Source organism: Alosa pseudoharengus, unplaced genomic scaffold (assembly GCF_046254945.1).
Source record: "Alosa pseudoharengus isolate Yale_2024_CS ecotype anadromous, Long Island Sound unplaced genomic scaffold, YU_APseudo_1.1 YU_APseudo_1.1_scf_12, whole genome shotgun sequence".
Classification (NCBI taxonomy): Eukaryota; Metazoa; Chordata; class Actinopteri; order Clupeiformes; family Clupeidae; genus Alosa; species Alosa pseudoharengus.
In genome coordinates this window covers 25,856,784-25,878,960 of record NW_027468587.1, presented here as the reverse complement: position 1 = coordinate 25,878,960, position 22,177 = coordinate 25,856,784, and the positions used below count along the sequence as shown (strand labels likewise).

The window sequence follows — 22,177 nt, the reverse complement described above, 5'->3', positions numbered from 1 at the left end:
CTCCTTCTTAAATTAATTGGCAGGCAGGACATCACAGGAAGTCCCTCCCATCACGCCAGGCAGGAAGCCCCTCTGGCAGTGTGCCTAAAGTAGGGCAGAGATCTTAGGGCCCGTGCTTACATGGGACAAGCAGAAACTTATTGCACATGCTGTCGACTCCTGTCAGACGGTCGTTAATATCGATTCCCTTAATTGACTCGGCCTAATCTGTCCAATGGGAGGACACGGTACAGCTGTGTGGGCTTGGACAAAACTGCTGTGTGTGAAATTATCGCCAATTTCTGGTGGTGTTTTGTCCTAGGTTTGTGCTCCTGAATAACACTGGCCTGCCTTGAAGCCTCTCTTTACCTCCCTCTCTTTCTCTCTCTCTCTCTCTCTCTCTCTCTCAGACATTCCATGCAGCAGCAAACCAACAAAGTCATCACAAGCACAAGTCAACTCATCAAACAGCTGTCTGATATCATCAGTGGCTCTTCACGGGTAACTACTGTCCTCTTCACCTTGTTCAACTCGTCACATGCATTCTTCGTTTATTATTACCATCATTGCCGGTACATTACCGCTGTTTTTTTTTCACAGCTATGTTTGTTCCTCTAGGACCACCATACACTCTTTATATACCCCTTTATCTTCTCTATGGTGCAGCCAAAGATGAAATCTATCTGAAGTAATTGTTTTTTTATTGGGTCTGCAGCAAGACCGACTGCGGCTGACCAGGCTGAAGACAGAACTGTCTGAGTCGGTGCAGCGCTATGGAGACCTGCAGAAGGTACAGACGGATTGTCCTCCCAGAGACTCCACTGTCCACTCTCACTCACATACAGACACATACATTCTCCTTAATGCTTTCATGCCTTGTCTTATTCAATCTCATAGTGAATCTGCTGTAAGCACGAAAGGTCACGCCTCAAGTTTGGGACATTATCATTTGGTTGAGCCTGCCAGATATTATGTTCACTCTAACTCACATACAAACAAATATATTCTCATTAGAATGTATAAATTATATATCCCTTCTAATCTTGACCTTCTAACCTTACCTTGAATCTACTGTTAGCTGGAAATGTTTCTGTTCAGTTCAGTTTTATTTGTCATTGTTAAAGGATAACAACTAAAATGTTGTTCATTTAGAGCCGACTCTATTTTTAATTCTCGGTAATGAAGTCATCAAACCTTTGATACACTATTGCAGTTGTAGGCACAAGAATGCAAGTTGTTCATTAAGTGTTAAAAGTTATCAACTAGAAACTCAACAAAAGTTATCAACTAGAAACTCAACCTTTGTATAGCCTACATGTATCTTGTGTAATATATAAGTAAGTAAATAATGTAATTTAGTTCTCATGAATAAGCAATTGTGATGTTGTGTTTGATGTTTGTGAAAAACACCAAAGATGTCAACATTCTAGCCTATGAAAGAACATTCACTGAGAATGGCCCAGCTATGGCTGTGTGGGCACTTCACGTGTGTGCCTCCTGTCAGAGGCCATTAGCATGTCTGTATTCTCTCTATTCCATCAGAAAATTGCGGATCGTTCGAGGGCTCTACTCCCTCCAGCACAGAAAGACAGGAAGTCTGCAACGGTGAGTTTATTTTCTAACCCTCTTTAGCTGTAGGCTTTGTCTCATTGTGAAGCTATGGTACTCATCCTGACATTTGGTAGACATGATTATGTACACTACAGTATGTACAAAATAAAATCTTATTCAAGATTATTCCAGACACTGTCCTTGCTGCTGGGTTGGAAATGGGGCTGGTATGGAAGGCTAATAACCGCTATCCATTGATAGCTTTCCCAGTGGACTGTGACCTATTAGACAGACAGACAGAAAAGAAACAGATTACTGTTGCCATCCATGTGTGCTCGTTCACACTGGTCGGATAGCCCTAATTCTCCGTTTTTTAACTATGATGTCCACACGAAATGTAATTTTGGTTTAGAAAAAACATAGCAAAGTCTTTTAGGCAACTATGGCCATGTCTATTTCCCTTGTGAGTTCAATCTTTTCATGCAGATGTTTGGATGATAGGTGAGGTAACAGATCATGTATGCGTGTTAAAGGCATAGTGTAGGCCCTATTTTCTGACGGAAAGTGTGCAGAAATTGCGCATTTACTAACAGTAAAATTTCCCTTGGGGTGACAGCCCCGAACCGCCGCTGAGTTTTTTCGCTTTTGCTCTTGTTTACGCCCTTGATCACAAGCATAACTAAAGTTTTTTTTTTTGTTTAAGACACATATTGAAGACACAGTAACACCCCTGGGCTGTGTGCCATTAATGCACTTATAGTTCTATATCATCACTATACTTACTCAGGTAAAGCTATCAGATTGTTCGAGTAAAATCTGATGGGTCTGTCCAACTGTAAAGCCCAGTATCCATACCTTACAGAGTCATTTCCAGCTGCCAGCAGTGTAGCATCAGTTCCTCTTTTTATGTAAAATATAGCAACTAAGATGTAAAATATTGTAACTAAGATATGAAAAATATGGCAACTAAGATATGTAAAAAGAAGATCTGAGCTCATCCCAGTTGCCATGGATGTCATCTCTCAGCAACAACAACTGTTGCAGAGCCCAAAATAACAGTTTTCATGACAAACATATTTGATACATAACAGTTCACCCAAGCAGTCTCCACCCCCTTATAGAATGACTCACCTATATGTAAATACATACATCAAAGACACACCTGCTGTCTACGTAAAAACATATAAATGAAAGAAAAAAAGCAACAAATGTTTGTCATCTCTCCCCTCTTAACAGAGTTTACAGATCTGTTACTTTAAAAATCACTTTACCATTATCACTGAATGTCGCAGTAGCTCTTATGATTGCTAGATGTTATGAAAGCCAGTGTTACACACCAGAGAGCAGTCATATGGCAACTGCCATTGCCTCACGTCCTCAAACGTACTCTCTGGTGTATGTAAAAAATTGCAGAGCATGCACATCTGCAGATCTGGCTATGTATTAATGGCAGTATTCAACCCCTAAATATATAATATGAAAGAAAAAAAAACAGCATCTCATGATGTTGACACATCACCTTTTTTCCAGTTATGCTATCCAACACCGTAAGATTAATAGCCTTTGACATGTTGATAAGCTTTTCATACAGTATGGCTCATTAGAGGCTGGTCGTTGGCTTTTGCTTTACCTTGGATCCTGTCTATCTGTTCACAGGGGATTGACAAAAATGAGCATGCCACAGTGTAAAAGAGGTAAATAGGTTACATGTTTTCGGAAATCTTCATGGAAACTGGTTTCTCACACTAGATTTAACCAACAAGAGAGTTCTCACACTATTGACCAACAAGACAGTCCACGAGACAGTTAGGGTGGTTTTTACAAAATGGCAAGGTATCTCAAAATGGCCATGATGTGACATCCACAGTTCTGTTACAGTATTTACTTTCTGGCCAAATTTCACTTGGCAAAGATACTTGGAACTAAATGATCCCACCTACTGCTACTACAACCTACCTACCTTAGAAAATCACAAAAGAGTCACAAGACCACATGCACACGTACACACATGCACGCACAGATGCACGTACGGATGCACGTACGCACGCACGCACACATGCATACAGCTGGGCCTGCACATAGCAGAGTGGCAGAGGGCTGTGTGTCGAGCCGTGCATAAGTGTTGCATTCATTTACATCTGTGGAAGACGTGGAGTTGAGCTATTTTTACCTTTAGAGCCTCTTTCACAGTAGCACTAGGACTATGAATGAAAGGCAGCACATGTCCCTTTCACACCTTTTCCATGCCCCCTTTTTTTCAATCGTAACACATCCATTTCTGTACCGCTAGAGGCTTATATTCTTAATTTCTTCTGAATGAATTTTTATCAAGGGCCTTTTTTTAGAATGGCGGACTTTGGAGCCAGCGCAGGCTTATGTAACTGTGATTATGTCTTATTGACTCAGGATTGTTGGTTGGAGGAGAAAGGGAATCCATGAATACGAGCTCTAACCTGAAGTCTTCCCCCATTAGAGTGATTTATCTCCGTCTGAGAGTTGTCCCTGGAGCTCAGAGGGACTTTTCGTCAGGGGGGATTTTTCTCAATGGGAATCATTCAGGGACTCTCAGAGATTGCAGTCCTGCTGCAGGAACTCATTTGTTATGCTTTGTTTTGTCTCACTGAGGCTTTCTACCTTGTGAAATGTATGTGACCTCCTCTATGCATGTTTTTCTGTCTCTACTTTTTGTTGCATTCGCGCGCACACACACACACACACACACACACACACACACACACACACACACACACACACACACACACACCCTCTTTTTAATGTGTATATATACATGTGTAAAATTAAAATCATTTTGTGTATGTGTATTTCTGGAACAGTACTGATAAAAAGAAAGAAAAAAAAACAGTTAAAACCACTGATTGAATTTATCATTATTATTTATGACACTAGAGATAGGTGCTAGAAATTAAAACATACATATGGCCTGATGGCCTGAACATAAATACAAACCATGGACAATGGTTGCCCACTCCACACTTTGTCTTGCTGGGGTATCGTTTTCTTCCGCTTGAGTGAATAAGTACATGTTCGACAGCAATTCATTCTGCAGGTTCACTCTAAAAAAGGTTCCCCCTCATTTGCTGCCAAACAGATTGGGAGAGAAACGCCACATTGTTTTGGAGACATTTGCGAGAAGGGAAAGAAGTTTCCTTTTTAAATGACCTCTCCCGAGCCAATGGGCTGGCCACTGGCACCACCACAAGGGCCATAGCTCAATTTTAGAGGCCACCGCTTGTGGAAGAAGCCAATGCCTCTCGACAAAGTAGCTGTGTTTATGTGCAGATAAACAATGCTATTTGCAATGAGTGGGCCGCCCTTTTACAACATGGTCCTTCGCAAAGGCAACCTTCAAAGCACTCAAACTATCTTTTCAGCATTACACTGAAAGACAGAGTAAGAGAGAGAGAGAGTTAGAAGACAGAGGGAAGTTAGTAGAGAAAGAAATAAGAGAGAATTGGCAAGAAAGAAAGAAAGATGGGGGGGTATCTGAAAGAGGGGAGAAATCAACAAATATTGAGAGTTCAAGAGGGGAAAGAGAGATAGAGAGAATGAAAGTGAGTAGAGAGAGAGAGAGAGGGAGAGAGAAATCACCTCTGTATCACTCTCTCTGTGGTACTGGACTGGCGGGGTGAGTCATGCTCGGGAGTGCTGAAACGATACGTGCCTCGGGGGCCCCCACCACCGCCATACATACATATGCAATTAGAAAAATTAACAGACCAATGCTCTGCTCTCGCACTGACCCTCTCCCACATATCAGCACAGCGGCAGCGCTCGGGCGAAACCAGATCCTACGCCACACAACACAACACGACACGACGCGGCGCAGGCAATGAATAGCCACTGCCTAGCGCTCACTAACAACAGAAGAACAGTGATGTGCGCCTGCTGTGTGTGTGTGTGTGTGTGTGTGTGTGTGTGTGTGTGTCTGTGTGTGTGTGTATGTGTGTGTGTGTGTGTGTGTGTGTGTGTGTGTGTGTGTGTGTGTGCATATGCAGGCGGCGCTGACGATGGGTGCTTGTTTCTGAGCCTGAGCGTCAGTGACTCACAGGTTGGGGCACAGCGAGAAGATGCTGAGAAGTTTGCTGTGTACTTCAGGCAGAAACTCCCCCCACATGTTTCTTACAATGACAATACAATGAGTCTTTTTACTTCTGTTGTTTGTCTTACTGACTTCTACATTTAGTTTGAGATAATTATGTCGTGTACAGAGGGAGTCGAGATGACTGCTGATGATGCTGCTGGTACTGTTATGAAACCGGTTTGATTCATCCATTTACTGGTGGGTGGGTTTATAGCTGTGTGTCTGTGTGTGTGTCCCTGTGTGTTGTAGAGTCCACAGACGCCATTTACGGAGCTAAGTGAGGAGGGGGCGTTGTTCGGCACGGCCGGAGGGACCGAGGGTGAGCAGGCCTTCCTGTCGGAGATCAGTGAGGAGGACGTGGAGGCCCTCAGGCAGAGAGAGGAAGCGCTGCTGCAGATCGAGGTAAGGGCCCCACACACACACACACACACACACACACACTCACATACACACACACACGCACACACACACACACACACACACACACACACACACACACACACACACACACACACACTCACATACACACACACACACACTCACACACACAGGCAGAGGGACAGAGGGAAGAGGCGTTGCTGCAGATCGAGGTAAGGGCCCCACACACACACACACACACACACACACACACACACACACACACACACACTCACATACACACACACATACACTCACATACACAGGCAGAGGGACAGAGGGAAGAGGAGTTGCTGCAGATCGAGGTAAGGGCCCCACACACACACACAAACACATACACACACACACACAGCCCCATACATGCTGGCACACACACACACACACACCACACACACAGACAATTGGTCAGCATGGGTTCGAGTCCTGAATCCTTCATTGTGTTTTGTTTCACTTAGGATAAAAATGTCTGCTAAAATGTCTGCTAAACACAAGTCAACTTCAACTTTATCTCACACACATCTCACATACACACACACACCTCACATCACATCTTACCAACACGTCACACATCTCATACACATCACCCACATACACATCTCACGCACACACTTACACATCACACGCACACACTTACACATCACACACACACACATCTCACACACACGTCTCTCCATAGGGAAACAGAAGCTGCTTTATATGACATATCTGCCCACTGAAGTTGGTCTCCATCACTGTGAAGTGCTGGCTGAGCAGGCAGCTGAAAGCATGTCACTATTACTGGCTGCCCACTGTTTCAGTCTGCTGACTCCTGATAGCAGCGCTGCCCATCAGACCTCTCACACTGTGCCCAAGTTATCCATCAGGATCAGGAGGCGTCATCGCCATCAGAGCCATCTGCTTACTTAATATGCCTACTGTCAAATGTGTAAGAGACAGGCCAACTCCTCTCCTCTCTACTCTGCTCGACTTCACCTCTACTCTACACTATACTCTACTCTGATCCATCTCTATTCTACTTTACTCTTCTACTTCTACTTTACATCTCTATTCTACTGCACTACACTGTACTCCTTTAATCCATCTCTACTCAACTCTGCACTACACTGCACTACTTTAATCCATCTCTACTCAACTCTGCACTACACTGCACTACTTTACTTCATCTCTACTCAACTCTGCACTACACTGCACTACTTTACTTAATCTCTACTCAACTCTGTACTACACTGCACAAGTCTAATCCATCTCTATTCTACTCAGCTCTGCACTACACTGCACTACTTTACTCCATCTCCACTCAACCCTGCACTACACTTTTGTTACTCATTACACTGGGCGATCATATCACTTCCTGGATTCTGATGACCCGGTCATGACTACAGGGGGAGTGCAACTGAAGTGTTATGCTGCAACAATCGGCTCCCATTGAACACATTTAAAGAAATTAGACCAGTCTATGATCTAAAAATAAAAATAAAAAGCATATTTTTGCGCTCCGCAAATGGAACACTTCAGTTGTGTCCCCAGTGTAGCCCGGCTGAGTAAAATAGACACTTGGAAAATAGAATAACTGAATAGAATAACTATCCCCTTTCCCACCCTATGACCAACTCAACATCTCTTGACTATACAACATCTGTCCACATGTATCTATATCGGCCCATATTTCTCTCAGCTTTAGGCATTCCAAAGCCTAAGGCCCAGTGTGTTTTTTTGTATCCTGAGGGTATAACTCACTGTTATCAAATAAGCATCCTTCAGCAGTTTGAACAGTCAAGCCAATTACTGTCTGCTTTGATGGAGCTGTTTGTTGTTTTTGTTTTTGTTTGCTTCACACACTGTGCGGTCAGCATACGGCTTCAAGGCTTTTATGCCAAAGTTTTTTTTTTTTATGTTTAAAAAAAAAATACACAGTGCAGGCTGTCTGCTGGATTTCATTCTGTTTGGTTTACAGGCCGAGCAGCTGCAACAGACCCCCCCCCCACACACACACACACACACAGACACAAACAAACATACAAACTCACATACAGTACACTCACACAAACACACACACAGTTCGCCGGCAGATAGATGTGCATTCTGACAGATGTGTGGCAACACACAATGAGGTCATGCAGCCACCCTGTGGACCATTCTATTGGTTCAACCCTTTTTTTATTCAAAACACACCTTGCTTGATTTTTGCGATCAATAAAATGGCTTGATGTTTTCTTTCAATAGGAAGTCCTTCTGTTGTTCTGGAATGGTATGTGCTCCATACCTGATGTCTTTCTAAACACAAAATGGATTCTGTGCGTTGCTGTGCGGATGATTTGACTCATTAATGTCGTATTCCGTGCATATGGAGATGGCTTACAGGCACCGGCTGTCCTTCAGCCGACAGCCCATTATAGTGCTGACATTCACAAACTAATTAAATTTAGAAGAGAGGGGGAAAAAAGGGGGGAAAAAGACAAGTCTTGCGATGAAATTGTTCCAATAAGGCTGTCTGAACCTCAGCACTCTCTTGCCCATGCATGTAGCTATCGCTGGTCTCATCTCGCCTCTCACCATCTGACAACATGACAGAGAAAGGACCTCTTCGTTCATAAGCCTGTCACAGTAGGACTCGGCAGATTCAGATCAACTTTGCCTTCATTATATTGAACATACACTGTAATATACACAGTATGGTATCTGATTACAGGGGGAGTGTAGAGGGCCCTATGATGTTCACAGGGCCCTATGATGTATGGATACCTTTGCAGTATGTTTGCATGACTGTATGATTTGGATATCGTATACTGTAATGTTTTGCCATTACATCTCTGTGGCAGTGTTTGCAAGGTTACAGCAGCTAAATAGCTATTATACTTGGTAGCTCGGCAGCATGCTGTTAGCTTGATTGCTAATAGTGCTATTTGTGCTCTCAGGGGGAATGAAGGAATGTGTGTATGCATGACTGGGTGGATGGATACATGGGTAGACTGATAAAAAATGGCGGATGGATGTAGCGCTAGTTTGGTCTTACAGAGGACTGACTGAGATGAGAATTGACAGAAGATGGTAAGAGGCGTACGGGCGAAGCTGGCAGAGATGGGGGATTGGTGGCAGTGCTGAGAGGTTGGCAGGCTTGGCAGATGGGCACTGTCCAGGGCCAGTGGCGATGGGTGGGGTGGGGTGGGGGGAAGCAGACGGTGTTGCCCAGAAAGCCTGATCATATCTGCCACCGCTCCTCTCTCTGACTCGCAGTTCCACTGTCTTCCTCAGCCAACTCCATTCATATAAATCAACTATGTTTGGACACAAATCCCCCTCATTTCTCTCTCTCTCTCACTCTCTCTCTCTTTTGCTCTCTCTCTCCTTCTCTTTTTCCTCTCTCTCCATGGCTGTAACCCCCCCCCCCCTTCCCTCGTCATCTCCATCTCAGGGGAGGCTGCAGTGTCTGTTATCCGTGAAAAATGCTATCAGCTCCTTTCTCTCTCTGTCTCTGAAAAAAAGAGAAAAGTTGGTTAGGCTGGTTTGCCTCGGCATGTCTGCACACTCAGCAGGTGGAGAGAGAGAGGGAGAGAGATGGGATATGAGGGAGAGATGGACAGAGGGGGAGAAGGAGATGAAGAGAAAGAGATAGGGGGTTAGATGGACAGAATATGAAGGGAGAGAGAGAGAGAGACGGATGAAGGGAGAGAGAGAGAGAGGGTAGGTGGAGAGATGGGGGGGTAAGTAGAGAGAGAGATTGAGTGACGGATGAAGGGAAAGACAGAGAGAGAGGGAGATAGAGAGAGAGAGAAATGAAAGTTGTGAGGTTGTGTGACAGGAGTGATGAGGACACTGTGGGTCACAGGACTCTACTGTATGGATCTGGAGATCTGACTGCTCTAAAGTGGGAGTGCAAAGGGAGTAACAGGGACAGTGCAGGGATGGCTAATTGAATTTAGGTGCGCTGTCCACATATAACACACACACACACACACACACAAACACACACACACACACACACACACACACACACACACACACACACACACACACACACACACAGAAGAGCGAGAGAGAGAAAGAGAGTGTGTGTAAAGGAGTGTGAAACCCCCAGGGTAGATAAAAGATTTAAAGATCAAATTGGGATAGAGCTACAGGCACTATTAGACACAACTATTATAGAGTCACCTGGAGCAACACATTCAGCCATTTGGCCGAGGCAATCATCTCAAAATGAATTCATAAAACAGACATAAAGAAAGGCATGGAGGGCACAGCAGAGGACGGAGTGCAAGGGGAATCTGAATATAACACCTGGTCTCACTCACACACACACACACACACACACACACACACACACACACACACACACACACACACACACACACACACACACACACACACACACACACACACACACACACACACATCCATAAAAACGTGTATGTCCTACCAACAGACTTTATCTTATCACAATTTGCCCTTCACTCGTGAAAAGTAATCCTGGTGCCTGGGGGGTAAATGGTAAAGGATGTGTATGTGTCTGCATGTGTGTGTGCATGTTTGTGTGTGTGTGTGTGGTGGTGTGTGTGTGGGGGGTGAGGGTTTGGGGTGCAGTAGAGACTCCAAGCTGGTTCCAAAACATCTGGTAGCAAGTGCTTTTCTGTGCATGTAATAAATCCATCGAAGGTATCATCAGTAAACTTAATGACTTACATGTTTGTTTGTTTATATGGTCATGTATAACACCAACAAGATCTTCTGCTTGTCTAATCAGCATCAACATTGCCATCATTGTGTCATTTTGATGTATTTACTGATCCTGCAGAAGCAACATCTGTCCACATGAAAATGGATAAAAAAAAAAATGACAAAAAATTCATTACTCTACCTTCATCTCATTCCAATTACTATGGCTTACAATTCAATTATTTTAGTAACCTGAGCTCTGGCAAATAAATTTCATATATATTATATCATCACTTGCACACAAACACACACACACACACACACACACACACACACACACACACACACATATACACACACACACACACACACACACACACACTTGCAGAATAAACAAACAAATGCAATTATGAGTTGAAAAACACACTGTAAACAGGTTGTGAGAAGATAGACGGCTAATGGTGTTTGATGTGGAGTCTGGGTCCCTGTGGGTCACGTCACAGGTGTGCCTGGGAGATTTGCTCCCTCAACAAACACAGATCGCTGTGTTTAGTTACGCCTCTCTGTTTGTTTTGGTGGTGGGTTTGTTTGTTTGTTCGTTTCACTCTGGGCCTTGATGTTGTTACACAAAGCTGAGTTATTCTGAATGAAAATTAATCCCTGTTAAAACCCAGACATATACAGTACAGTGTTCACACACACAAAGCTCCCAGATGCAAAAACACAAACACATAATATGTGTTTTAGTATTGTGTATGTATATTATACATACACAATACTGATACACAAAGCTTTAAGATACATAGGAACAACCACATCATGCAAAGATCAATGTTCCTACACAGATCTTTAAGACACATAGAACAACCACATCATGCACAGATCAAGAGGAATTACCGACTTTTTCATTCTAATGGTCCCACATCCAAGTGTTTGTTGTGTGGCAGAAACTCGGTGTCACACAGACTTAAGTAGACACACACACACACACACACACACACACACACACACCACACACACCACACACATACAGATATACACACACACTGTTTATAATAATAATAATAATAATAGTAATAATAATTATTATTATTATTATTTATATAGCACTTTTTTAAAAGCATTGAGCAGAAAGTGCTTACTGACAAACATGAAGAGCATTTTTTCTATGCACAAAGTGCAACAAAAGTGCTTCACACACAAGACACAAACAAACAAATAACAAAAATGCCTAACTGAGCGGCGTAATCGCCAGCGTACCTGTGACGCGTGAAACATGAAAAATACAACATGTGAAACATACGGACAACAAACAAACAAACAATCAAACAAAAAACAAATAATAAAATAAATAATTAATAAGATATTTTAAAAAGAAAACTCATGTTAATTTAGTCCAGTTGGTTGCATCTAGTTAACCGGCTGAATAGTCCAACGGCAATGATGAAGGCACACAGCTGTGTCCAACCCGGAGGATTTAACGTTATCCTGGCAGTCTGGAGAGCACTGGAAGCAATGAACAGTCTGAAGTCGTAGGTGATCCTACAGATCAGCAACTCGGTGGACAGCGACCGTTTGTTGTTCAGTGAGATCGCTGTCATCAGAGTTCTTCAAACTTGCTTCTAACGTTAACGTTACTCAATCCAGACTCCAGGCAGCAGAGCATGGCAGCTCGCAGGTCAATCCAGTGGTCGCGGCAGCGGCACATCTCTCACAGAGGTCCACCACAACCGTCCTGAGAAATCCCTTTCCGAAGCGCAGCGCCTTTCACGGATGGAGTAGGCTACCAGAGGCCCAGGACAAAAGCCAACGTCAACGATTAGCCATGGCTAGGTCCTCAGCCCAATGGACTTTAACGTTAAGTTGACTTAATGTCACAGCATCAGCAGACTTGTCAGCAAAAAAAAGGACTAAGAATAACACAAAAACGACCAAAAAATAACGCAAATAAAGAGAGAATACATTTAACTAGACAAAAAAACAAAAAAATAAACAGAACATTACATAAAATTACAAACATTACATAAAAACAAACAAAAACATGATGCCAGACGGAGCGGCGTCGCCAGCATCTCCGTAACCTAGCAACTTTTTATGCACATGAGTGTTGGGGTCCTTGGGCTGTGTCTGCAGGGGGAACATTTGATTTTACATTATAAACCATTTATTCAACAAGGGCAGAGAGAGACATCCTGGGCTTAAGCCCTTTGCTGGCAGTTGCGGGGGAAATGTCATCACTTTTTTGAAGTGCCGTGTGTGTGTGTGTGTGTCTGTGTGTGTGTGTGTGTGTGTGTGTGTGTGTGTGTGTGTGTGTGTGTGTATGGGTGTGCGTGTCTGTGTGTGCGTGTCTGTGTGTGCGTGTCTGTGTGTGTGTGCGTGTGTGTGTGTGTGTGTGTGTAGTATGCGTGTGCGTAAATCTGCTTAACAGTTTTTGTGCTGTGGCAGTGACACTGTGTCCTGCTGCCCTCCGCCTGTGGGCCACCGCAAGACACGAGAAGCATCTCATATCAGCTGCACACACACACACACACACACACACACACACACACACACACACACACACACACACACGTATCTGCAGGGAGAGGGACACAGAGAGAGAGAAGAAGAAGAGAGGGAGAGAGACAGAGAGAGAGAGAGAGATGGAGGGAGAGAGAGAGAGGAGCGGAACCACAGATTATCTGAGGGGATGTGAATAACTATGTGTGTGTGGATGTGTGTGTGTGTGTGTGTGTGTGTGTGTGTGTGTGTGGATGTGTGTGTGTGTGGATATGTGAGTACTGTGTGTGCAGATGTGTGTGTGAGGATGCGGGAGGATGTGGGAGTGTGTGTGTGTGTGTGGAGGTGTGTGTGTGTGTGTGAAGGAGAAAAGAGAGAGTGGAATATTGTCTTGAGCGTGAGAAAAGCAAACGAGAAGTAAAGGGAGCTCTCCAGAGAGGGGAAAAAACACATGAGAGGAAGTTTTACGCCACATTTCTGCCATCTGCCTCAATTTACTTTGAATTTGTTTCAGTTACACACTGCTTTTTACCCTTCTCCCCATTTTTCTCTTTCTTCTCCTTTCTCTCTCTATCCATCCATCCATCTGCCCTTCTGTACCTCCCTCCCGCTATGCTATTCTTCACTTTCATCGTAGCAACTTCACACACTCGTTTTCCACATGTTCTCTGGTGGAGTTCTGCAGACGTGCTTAAGCTTTTGATTTGGATGCACGGCACTGATTGAGTCCCAGTGTAATCTCTCTCAACGACAAACACAGACGCAGACTCAGACGCGCCTCACAGCCAAAAGGAACCACTTTGATCTAGAACGCGACCCCCCACCCCCCTGCCCTCCCCTTCCCCAAAAATAAAAAATAATAATTATGATGCAAATTTAACAAACATGTCTTGAGATGTTCTCACACCGGCTTGCTTTAATTAGGCTGATGGGAAAACTGTTTGTAAAACATTGTGAGACATGGTGCTCACGTGAGCCCTCCCTCTACAACTGTGAAGTGAGTGGCACAACACGTGCTGCATTTTTAAATGAGGCGCGATTGGCCAACCAGAGTTGGCAGGTGCGGGAGGCTCGCCCAATCGATTGTAGTCTCAGAGCTGGTGATGGGGACGGCATAGTCTCCCAACCTGCACAGCACACAGCTGGTTGCTTTGTCCCGCACAGGTGAGCTCTAGGCAAACACACGCTGCCTGTTGACAGCAATCAAAAACTGGCCTTTTTATGACTTTGGGATTATATCAGGTTGTGTGATTTTTTTTCCCCTTTTAACAATGATCAGACATATTTCTTTTTCAACTCAGTTTATTTGCAGAGTTATCAGAGCTCTTGTTTACAGTATACATGTAGCTCATACTCCCCAGTGATTACACTGACCTGTAGGCCTTGGTTCACAGGCCTGACAAAGCAGCAAGGCAGCGAGGGAGCAAGGTAGCAAGGCAGCGAGGGACCAAGGTAGCAAGGCAGCGAGGGAGCAAGGCAGCAAGGCAGGCTCCTTGCGTCCTCAGCGGTAAGCTGTGTTCGAACCAGAGTCATTTCTCTTTGCCATTGTTCGAACTGACGACCAGTAATTGGAGCATGAGGGTGATTGACATTTCAATCTCCTCATGGCTTCAATGGTCACTGCAGCCGACCTGCTCCCTTTGTCTAACTTTTTACAGTGTGTGTGTGTGTATGTGCATGCACATGTGTGTGTGTGTGTGTGTGTGTGTGTGTGTGTGTGTGTGTGTGTGTGTGTGTGTTTCTTTCCTCTCTCAGTGTTCTTTGAAAGCTTGTGGTGGTGAAAGGGCATGATTTCATTAGCCATATGGAGCACTGTTTAACATCACCATCTGTACGGTATTTAGTGCATAGTCCATCACCTCACTGGCCTCCAGCTGAGGCATGACATGACAGTCCCCCAGGAACCTGGTTTGCTACAGGTCTGTGTGTACAATGTACAATTTATGAAGGCATATTCCAGTGTAGACATGCCAGTTTATTTTAATATTTTTTTTTTGGCATGTATTGATTAATTGCATTATAATTGGATTACAAGTACCAACAAACTTGTAAAAGTCTACTGATTAAGTAACGTCAGCTGTTTGAGATTTTTACTTCACTACATTTCATGAAGACAATTCATAATTACCATTATGGGGTTTCTAATGGCCTTGAGTTGTCATTCCTAAGAATAACTTTGTTTATATATTTCATTATATTGAAAAGTCTACTGACATTAAGAAATCCAACAGATTCAGACATCAAAGTAGGTTATGGAATAGAATTACAGTATAATGCTAGTTGAATATGGGGTAGAGTTTGCTGATAGTTAGCTGACAAATACTTAAGAGTTAGAGCTAGTTGATAACTGTCAGCTTTTTACTGGTTGTTTCCCCAGTGCCTATAAAAAAGACTGACCAGATGTCACAGGTGTATGGGGCAGACAACAGTGGCTTTTACAAGCTCTATACAAAATTGCCTGTGGAGATGCTGGCCTTCATAAGCACCATATCCTTCCATCAGCAGAGCTTTGACTTGACAAACACACAAAGACTGGCATAGAGGTATAGTGGAGAGCACAGCGGGAACAAGTGGCTTGGCCAATCAGAAGAGAGTATATTCAGTGTCTTTTTACATGAAATATACCAAACTTGTGGCTAATTGCATAACCTATGTGTGTCACTGGTCTTTAATCATAATTTACTGCATCTGCAGAAGGGTTGGTTCAGATATGGGCACAATTGAATGGAAGCACAGTTGAATCATGACTGGCGTCATGGAAATGTCAGTAGAGGAAAAAAATGTTTATAGATCAGAAATGATGATATGCTCGTTAATTATGTGCAATCAAACTGGCAGGCCTCTAAATGCACCAACTCTTAAAATAGTAGGGCTACTTTTAAGGCTTTTTTATGTGTCATAATTCTGAAAATGCAAATCGGAAATGAAGTGACAATCCAGCGTGAAAGAAGAATTCTTATGGAGAGGATGTTTCCTGCTGGTTTTCAAGAATTAACTTGTACAGTTTTAGCGAAGTTAAGCTTCTCAATAGGTATGTTGTGTGTAATGCGAATAACAAAACCCTTAGGGATGAATCACTCCCTGTGTTGCCAGTTCCACATTTTTTGCTGGCTTTTTTTTCTTCTCTTCATGGCCAGGTTTAGAACAGCATTCACTTCCATTTCACTGTGAGAAAAGAGAGTAGAATGCCAGCCAGGGGAATGAGGAAAAGAGTGTGTGTGTGTGTGTGTGTGTGTGTGTGTGTGTGTGTGTGTGTGTGTGTGTGTGTGTGTGTGTGTGTGTGTGTGTGTGTGTGTGTGTGTGTGTGTGTGTGTTTGTGTGTGTGTGTGGTGGGTTAACGCATAGGCTGATGTGACAGGTGTTGACAGTGTATGATGAGGAATATGCCAAAATGGGAGGGGAAGTACATCATTTCTCCAGGCACAACCTGGACACACATACACACACACACACACACACACACACACACACACACACACACACACTCTCCCTCTGCTTTTTTCTCTTTCTCCTTCTCTCTCTCTCACACACACACACACACACACACACACACACACACACATACATACTTGATCTCCCCTTTTCTCTATCTAACACACACACACACACACACACACACACACATACACACACACATACACACACACACACACACACACACACATGCCTACATGTACAAAGACAGGTGGAGAGACCTCTCTCATCTCCAACAGGTGGATACACAGTGCACACCTGCAGAGAAACAAGAAAAGAGAATGGCTGCCGCACTACCCTCAGGGTGCCCTGTGCAAGTCAGCTCAGCACACTGCTCGTCTTTGTTCCCCTCACAGTTGTCCCCTCACAGTCACACAATTGCAGTTTCTCTACAGCACGTGCGCATGCACCGCGAACACGATTCACCGTGCACTTGCACACACACCGCACTACAGGTCGGCAGAGGAGAAGCAATTAAATGAGTAATGGCAGGCGAGCAGGTTCAAACGTTAACTGACATTTTGTTACGCTACAGTATGATTGAGCAGACGTCATGGTGGCTCAGTAAATAGCGGAAAATGAAAATCATCCAAAAAAAAAACTTTTTTTTGCCTACAATACCTACCTTCCTCCCAGTCTAGGAATAATCTCTCCAAAAATACCCATGACTCAGAATGTCATTTGTCAAACACGTTTATACACCTTCCCACACCCACACTCTTATTCTCTTCTTTTCATCAGTTTTGTTCTCTCTCTCCCCTTGCCTTACTTTACCTTCTCTCTCTCTCTGTCTCTCACTCTCTATCCATATCTGTGTGTATCTCTCAGCCTCCTACACACCTCCTTGCTCAGTCCCCCTCCATCCATCCTTCCTCTGTTGCATCAACTAATCTAATGGTTTGGCCTATTGTTCATGGTGTGTGTGTGTGTGTGTGTGTGTATGTGTGTGTGTGTGTGTGTGTGCTTGTGTCTGCTAGTGTACATATATACAGTTGTGTGTAGGTTAGGGCCAGGCGGCATATTGTTATATGAAAATATACTGGTATATTTTTAAAGAGAGTTGTGAAATTAACCTACAGTACTTAGGCAGCTGCAGGTTTAGCTAACGCCTACTGAAACTAACTTTGTCCCAGCCTACTTTACTGCAGCATGACTCACAAAACGTTATTAGTCCACTCTGGAGTGCTTCAATGTTGTCAGTGGTTACTTCACGTGTTTGATGGCAGATTGTCATCAGGGTTCGAATTTTATATTTTCCCTAGAACAGTTAGGCTAATCGTATACATATCATTGCAAATACACATTTTTTATCTTAATATAACAGCTTTGAAGTCAATTTGATGGTAAACAAACTTGTAATAGGGGAATCGTTCACCTAGCATAGCCTTAGCATAGCTGGTTAGCAGGTCTCAGACGGAAAACCAGCCTTACAACTTCAGGTCTCTTCGACCCGGATACATCTCGTTAGAATTGTGAAACATTACTTGGTTAGTAGATATAGCTCTTTAAAGATAGTCTTTGCTTGTTGCTAGTCCTTCGGCTCTGTTAGTGAATGTGTGTGTGTATGTTGTCTGTATGCTACTGTGACCTTGAATTTCCCATAGGGATCAATAAAGTATCTATCTATCTATCTATCTATCTATCTATCTATCTATCTATCTATAGGTCGATGATATGTATAGTCTCTAGATATGTACAGTATCAGTGTTTCCCATACATTGACTTATTTGTGGCGGCCCACCACAAAATCAACATTGACCACCACACAATGATTTTCCAGGTTGTACTAAATTGTGCTTAAATCTGGTTAGCATCATAACCACACTGTGCTAATTGTTAAAAACTGTTGTATTCAAGTTAATTCTGCAAACCAACCACCACAAATGGAATTCAATTCTTTGGGAAACACTGGTATAGTCTCTAGATTCTCTTCCGTCAGAGTCTCTAGGTTTCTCTTCCGTCAATAAAGGCTGAGGTGTTTCCCTTTTGTGTTTTCTTTCTGGGCTCCATCCCACCTCCACATCCATCTGCTGGGTGCCCCCACCCCCCCCGCCCCTTTATCACGTCCTCTACTGGATTTGCCCTCTCCCCCAGCAGGGCTTTAGCATTCAGCACAGGGCCACACCGCATACAATTGCTGGAGGTCTTGGAGTGGCATGGAGTGGCTGTTACATATGGAACATGCAAGTCATCAACTGGAGCCTCCGTTTGGCCCTGATTTTTGAGAACAAAATGTGTTTTGTGGTTTGTTAATGCATTTGGTTTTCCCATTTCACAAATGCACCACAAAGACAAACACAAACCAAGGATAACATTCCTTGTCTTTTCTTAAGCTTTGACTTTTGCTAATAGAAGCCATGGTTTGGTAGTGTATTTGAATGTGTCGGTGATCCTTTTGATAGAACATCAGTGCTAGCATTTCTTGTCATACACACACACACACACACACAAACACACACACACACACACACACACACACACACACACTCATTTGACACACATCAGCGCTCCTTTGTTCAGCCTCCATGGATGGGATCACAGCGGAGCAGAGTTGACTAGTGTTCTTCCACATGTCTGATGTCTCTGAATGCTCTCTGTATTCTGCCAGTGAATCCTGCTGCATTCCTAACTGTCATGAGCATCCCGTCTAGTTAAAGACATCTTTTCCTTGTCTGCCAGAGGGGAACTTTTGTAAGGCTCTTACTGAAAATACAAGACACGAGTATGTGTGTGTGTGTGTGTGTGTGTGTGTGTGTGTGTGTGTGTGTGTGCACGTGTGAGTGTGTGTGTGTGTGTGTGTGTGTGTGTGTGTGTGTATGTGTAAGTCTTTAAGTGTGTACTGTAAGTGTGTAAGTGTGTGTGTGTGTGTGTGTGTGTGGGTGTGTGTGTGTGTGCACAAATGATGGGGCTAGCTTTTTTTGTCATCTCAATATATATACTGTAGGGTGTTTTCAAGGTCACAGCATACTGGAATGTGTCGGCCAGCACAAACACACACGTGGCATGAGCTTTCCGCTGGCGCGGTGCCAAGCGCTGGGCACAGGGGTCGGGTGAGGAGGCGGGCAGCGAGGGGAAGAGGATGGCAAGCCCCGTGGTGTGAAATGGTCACACCGAATCTGTTTTTCTTTTATTTTCTTCCGATTAGGGTGGAGGGGGATGGTGTCCTTTCAGGATGACTGTTAAAGAGAATCTCTTTGCACTTTCTCTCTCACTCTGTATCACACACACACGCATATACACACACACACACACACACACACACACACACACACACACCCACACACACACACACACTAACGCGTACAAACATACACACAGTGTCCTACACACAGTGTCCTCTCTGGCCCTGATAACTTGCTTTCCAGACATGGCTTGGTTCTTATCATCTTGCAGTTTTAATTGCCCCACACCCCTCTCACTATCCCTTCCATTTGTACACCATCACACTCTCTCTCCTTCTCCTCCTCCATCACCAACACTGTGCACCACCCTCTCTCCTCCTCCTCAATCACCAACGCCTGTCTGTGCACCACCCTCTCTCCTCCTCCTCCTTCATCACCACCTGTCTGTGCACCACCCTCTCTCCTCCTCCTCCATCACCACCTGTCTGTGCACCACCCTCTCTCCTCCTCCTCCTCCATCACCAACACCTGTCTGTGCACCACGCTCTCTCCTTCTTCTCCTCCTCCTCAATCACCAACTTCCTGTCTGTCCACCACCCTCTCTCCTCATCCTCCTCTTCCTCCATCACCAACGCCTGCCTGTGCACCACACTCTCCCCTCCTCCTCCATCACCAATGCCAGTCTGTCGAAGCCCCTGTCGAATTCCCTCTAATGAAACCAAAGGACACTTCTGCCACCACCTCGCCCAATGAGCCACATTATAGGCCTGTTCCATCTGTAATCTCTCCTTCTCTTTCCAGCCTTTTTGTTGTGTTTATGTTTTTACTGCCCTTGCTTACTTCCCACATGGGCGCAGACAACAGAAGTATAAGTGGTGTACAATCTGACAGCATGGAGACGGGCAGTGGGACTTGTCAACTTATGGAGGCCAGAGGAAGAGCTGTGACTGACATATGTAGTATCAAGTTGTTGTTACAACATTCTTTTCATTGCTTTGCCTCAGATGAAGGGAGAGTGTATGATTGCTCATTTGTGTGCATGCATGTACAGAGGAAAAACAACTAGATTTGTATTAGATTCTCAACAAATGTCCAAAACGTGTCTCAAAAGAACTCTATCTTTGAGGTGCTAATTAGAACGGCAATGAAAGTGCTGCAGAAGGATTTTGAGGTAAATACAAACCCACTGTGTCCATATGTACCCAGTGCATGCATGCACAATTCAAATACCAGTATTTTCCAACTTGATGGTCCTTTTAAATCATTGATAGTGTAAGAGTGCCCTGTTACATTGGCTCTCATAAGTAACTGCTAAACAGGTTGACCGCCACCAGTGCCTTGTGGAATTGAAGGGCTTCTGTTGGCAGCACAGATGGTCAGTGTTTGTGCGGATATCGAGGAAAAAGTGCTCTCACTGCAGGGTGGGAGGTCTCCCTCATAAATAAATTATAACCGTTCTGAATGCACATTGAATGAATATGCACGTGAACCACCCCAACCCACACACACACACACACAAACACACAAATGCACACAAACACACGCATACACCATCAAACCAAAATCTCACACTTATGCACTGTGTTGGCTGGCGGAGGGGCCCATATCTAAATATAGCTGAATGGGCCCAGGACTGTATGAAATATGTAGAGAAGCACACACGTCCAGCATCTTTGGCCTCCGGGGCTGCCCAGTCTCCCTCAGGCATGTGGTCAGCACTGTCTGCACATCACTGGCTGTCTATCACACTGCCCACTCACACTTTCTTTCTCACACACACACCACACGCAGTCACCAGTCACACATAGGCATGCACACACACAAACACTTGTTCTCTCTCTCTCTCTCTCTCGCTCTCTATCTGGCACGCATGTATGCATTCACACACACACACACACACACATACTGTATACCTATCTGAACACATACACATTCTCTCTCTCTCTCTCTCTCACTCTCTCTCACTCACACACACACACACACACACACACTCACTTATCTCTCCCTTCCTCTCTTCCTTCTGTGATGGCGTCAGCCTTCATTCAGATCCATCCAGCAGCACTGCCAGGCTCAAATAAATGTTTTCATTTTTGCTCTTTCGTAGAGAGGACTCCCCAGGGACTTGGGCTGTGGGGAGTCTTTAGCCTGGCTTCATGGCTTCAGGTGCTGCCGGAGGCCATCTTGGCTCCAGCCAGATGCTATTTGCCAGGAACCGGAATTGCAGAACAATTGCAGACACCTGTGATAAATGGCTGAGTGGCGGGGGTGCATGGAGGGGGGGGGGCAGTTTTGGATTGAGGGGCTGGTGCAGAGCCGAGGGGGTCCTGCAGGGGGAAGATAGACAGACGTGGGGTGTGTGCATATGTGGTGTGTGTGTGTGTGT

At 44.3% G+C, this 22,177-nt stretch overlaps 1 protein-coding gene across 1 annotated transcript in view; it reads left to right on the top strand.

The window, feature by feature from the left end:
* The window catches only part of tsnare1 (T-SNARE Domain Containing 1), a 108,782-nt gene that overhangs the window by 30,007 nt on the left and 56,598 nt on the right, over window positions 1-22,177 (top strand). The window contains exons 4-7 of the mRNA XM_076279489.1: window positions 390-480; window positions 695-769; window positions 1,522-1,578; window positions 5,882-6,034. Coding sequence (XP_076135604.1) covers window positions 390-480; window positions 695-769; window positions 1,522-1,578; window positions 5,882-6,034 — 376 coding nt within the window. The remainder of the gene's footprint in view (window positions 1-389; window positions 481-694; window positions 770-1,521; window positions 1,579-5,881; window positions 6,035-22,177) is intronic.